Source organism: Notothenia coriiceps, unplaced genomic scaffold (genome assembly GCF_000735185.1).
Source record: "Notothenia coriiceps isolate Sejong01 unplaced genomic scaffold, NC01 NC01_scaffold00003815, whole genome shotgun sequence".
NCBI classification, from domain to species: domain Eukaryota; kingdom Metazoa; phylum Chordata; class Actinopteri; order Perciformes; family Nototheniidae; genus Notothenia; species Notothenia coriiceps.
In genome coordinates, this window is record NW_011336516.1 from 401 (window position 1) to 4,397 (window position 3,997).

A 3,997-nucleotide genomic window follows, 5' to 3' on the forward strand; every position below is an offset into this window, starting at 1 on the left:
CTCCAAATGTGCAGACTCCCCAAGTGCTGTGTTTAATTTATTTTAAAGTAGGCCTCTGTATTATTTTGAATTCTCCTTATAGGAGTTCTTTGTTTCTTATTAGAGGTTAACAGTTTTATATAACGTAATAAATAGCCTAATAAATGCAAAAAAACTGTAGTTTCTGTCTGATATAACAATAAATACAACTTTATTAGCTATCAAGCTATGAAATATGTTTTGCGGCTCCAGACAATTAATTTTTGTTAGCAAAAGGAGCAAAATAGCTCTTTTGGTCAAAAAGGTTTCAGACCTCGGAGTTAAGAGATGGAATGATAAGATGATTCACATTCATGTCCAGTAGGTGGCGGCATGCACCTTAAAGCTGTTTGCAATCCGCCAAAAACCGAGAGAAGAAGTTGAAGAAGAGCCTCCGTTAGCTTCTCTCGGCTAGCAGCTATTAGCTCCACTTCAGGCGGGTTATTGTCTCTAAAACTACACCTTTCTGCTCTAAACGTTTGACTTGTGACTTCGTTTCTTCACGAACACACTGCGGTCCTATCTCTCCAGATCCCCGGGTTTATTTCTAGGTGAGAATACGCTTTATTTCTGTCCGTGGTTAGCCGCATGCTAACTGTTTTGATGCTAAAGCTGTTATGGTTATATCTGTATTAAAACTACAGATATAAGATGAGATATCCTCTATTCATCCTTGATTATAGACTACAACAAACCACGTGTTTCACAACTCTTCATTCTTTATATTTCAGGTGTTTAAAAGGTATATTCACTTCCTTTGTGTGTCTCTTACTTTCGTGTCTCCATGTATTTCCCTCAGTTTAAACTTCAAACTGCTTCTGCAGCTCTTAACATTACATTTAATAAACAATAAGGCATTACTTTGTGTTAAATCTGACTCTATACATCTTTGTATTATAGCTTAATATCATTTTTAATCCAGGGGGAAGCCCTAAATAATAATAATGCTCTTTATCTGTAGAGCAGATTTCAGATCAAACTACTCAAAGCAAACTGACATCACAGAGAATACAGTTACCAGCCAAGGACAAACAAACACACCTCAAATAGACATTTAATCAGGGGACAGTGATTAGTGCATTAAGTCAAAGTCAGCTTTATTGTCAAAATGTCTACATGTGTTATACAGACGTCTTGAGATACCGTTTCCCGCAGTCACACAGTGAGAGGAGGAGAGAGGAGAGAGAGAGATTGAGGGAGGGAGGGAGGGAGAAAGAGAGTTCAGCATCCTGACCCTAAAGCCGTTCAGCATCCTCTCAGCGGCTCCTGGTCACACTGAAATGAGGGATGATCCTCTTTGCTGTTATATATAGTTATTTGTTGTCAGTATGAAAACAAACAAATACAATTTAGTCCAAATGGCAAAGCTGGAAATGTAGAAGTCATTACCCACTACATTGCACATTTATCCAACATGTTATTACACCCCTTTATTATGTTTACGTACTGGTCGTGGTGAGACCTAATACAAGTCATCAGTCCACCCCGATGTACCTGGATCCTTCTAGTTCCCCTCCATTAGCTGCCTCACTGCTGCAGAGACACACCATGGCATCAGCTCGGCACCAAAGGATCATCCTGACACTATTCATTTAGAAGGGTCATCATCATCATCATCAATAAACACATCTGTAAATGCTCCAGAGTGAGTCAAGAGGTAGTTTTCATCTGTAGTCCCGGGACAGGTGCTGCTAGTCACCCTAAAAACAACCTTTATTTAAGATAACAGAATAGAATCAGGAAGAACAACAACACAGAGATCAGAGAGCAAGAAGATAACTGACAGATTATCCCCATCAGGGTTTTCATTGGGATTTAAATGAACTTTTATGCGACTTGTTCTCTGGTTGTTTCTGGGATTCGGTCCCATGGTTGATCAGCATAAACAGAACTTTTAGACCGACTGAGATACGTTCTCCTGAGTGGAATAATATCCTCTCACTGCACCTGTTGTTTACCTGTATGGTGATAAACTCTCTGAGGCGAGGCCGTGGATCATCTGGTACAGAAGGCCAGCTGTCATGTTTCATGATGATTCTCCACACGTTGTATTTTGAAGTATTGGGCAGTGATGTGGTCTTGACAAGCCTTTCTCTAAATACTCCAGAACCCCTCTTTCTGTGGGTCACATTTCACATCTCTGTCTTCCCGACACCTTCTGTCCTCACTTCAGACAGAGACAGATTATCCTCAATAACAGGTTTTTAACTGGGATGTAAATTACATAATATGTGGCTTGTTCTCTGATTGTTGCACCTGTTGTTTACCTGTATGGTGATAAACTCTCTGAGAGGAGGTGAGGTGAGGCCGTGGAGGATCTGGTACAGATGATGATTCTCCACACGTTGTATTTTTGAAGTATTGGCAGTGATGAGAATACGCTGTATGTGTTCTTGAAAAGCCTCCAGTACCTCTTTCTGTGGGTCAGATTTCACATCTCTTGTCTTCCCGACACCTTCTTTCCTCAGTTCCTCGTCCCATCATGTCTCAGAACTACCCGTACAGACCTCCGCCCGCCGACTCCGATCTCAGACCCGTTCCTGGACCGTACGGATCTTCAGACCGACGCCACGCCTCCTCTTCCACCACCCCGTCGTCTTCAGACTTTTACAGGCCGCCTCCAGAGTCCATCCTGCCTCCTCCCTCGTCCTCCAGAGGTTCCTCCTGGTCTCAGGACGGGGCTCTGAGCATCCTGAACAGCTGTGGACTGGAACCAGAAGACCTCGCTCTTCTTGCTGAACTTCCAGAAGACGTCCTGACCCTCGAATCCCTTCCTCAAGTCCTCAAGCAGATCAAGGGAAAGAGGGGCACCGTGAGACCTTCGAATACTCCTTCCTCCTCTTCCTCTTCTTCTTATCCACCCAGATTCTCTACCACCACAAGCAACTGGGATCCTCCCCGCAACCAGTACCCACAGAGCCACTTAACACCCGGTAATCTTTTACCGGAACTGGATCGCTGGGGGAATCCCATCACCTTCAACTCACCATCGTCATCCTCGTCCTCCAGCTACCAGGTGGACTTCAAACCAGGAGCTTCTGGGAAGACGGGCAGAAACGCCAGTCAATTTCCCCCTAAAGACTACAACCATGGACCCTCTGAGTTCGGCAAGAAGGCCGGTGGTCCATCTGTCTCTCAAGACTACAACTACGGACCAGGACCTTCTGATTTTGGTAAGATGGGTAGAGATGCAGGTCCAGTTTCCTCTCTAGACTACGACTCCAGACCTTCTGAGTTCGGCAAGAAAGTTGCTGGTCCAGTTGTCTCTCAAGACTACGACTCCAGACCTTCTGATTTTGGCAACACGGGAAGAGATGCCAGTCTATTTCCCCCTAAAGACTACAACTACAGAACCTCTGATTATGTTCAGTCGAGCAGAGACGCCGCTCCACTTTCCTCTCTAGACTACAAACACGAATCTGGACCTTCTGATTACGGTAAGACGGGCCGATACGCCAGTCCAGTTTCTTCTTTAGACTATAACCACGGATCGGCACTGCTTGGTTTTGGTAAGAAAGGCAGCGTCGCCGGTCCAGTTTCCCCTAAAGACTACAACCATGGACCCTCTGAGTTCGGCAAGAAAGCCGGTGGTCCGCTTGTCTCTCAAGGCGACATCTACACACCAGGACCTTCTGATTTTGGTAAGAAAGGCAGCGTCTCCGGTCCAGTTTCCTCGCAGGTCCGACCCTCTTTCGGCTCTGCGGGATGGGACAAGAAACCCCGTCCTTCCCGTTTCTCTCAGCCGGTTCAGAATTACGGTTCAGTTCCTCTTCCTCCTCCTGAAGAGCCGCTTCTGAAACCTGGTTCTGGTCGCGATGGAGGATCTGAGGTTTCTTCCATGATGCCGTCGAAGGAGAAAGCTCTGGATTTCCACGGGAAGTCTCCTCCATTGTTCCCCTACTCTTGCTCTCTGTGTGACATCACTGTGATGTCAGAGAAGGTAAGTAGCACCTGCACCTGGATACCTGAGTCTGATGGG

At 45.3% G+C, this 3,997-nt stretch overlaps 1 protein-coding gene across 1 annotated transcript; it reads left to right on the top strand.

Moving 5' to 3' along the window:
- Window positions 1–395: 395 nt before the first annotated feature.
- LOC104941738 (uncharacterized) lies at window positions 396–3,958 on the top strand (the record flags this gene model as incomplete). The annotated part of the gene is made up of 2 exons (XM_010766871.1): window positions 396–569; window positions 2,487–3,958. A coding segment is annotated over exon 2 (1,458 nt), but the record flags the coding sequence as incomplete, so codon positions are not given.
- Window positions 3,959–3,997: the final 39 nt, after the last annotated feature.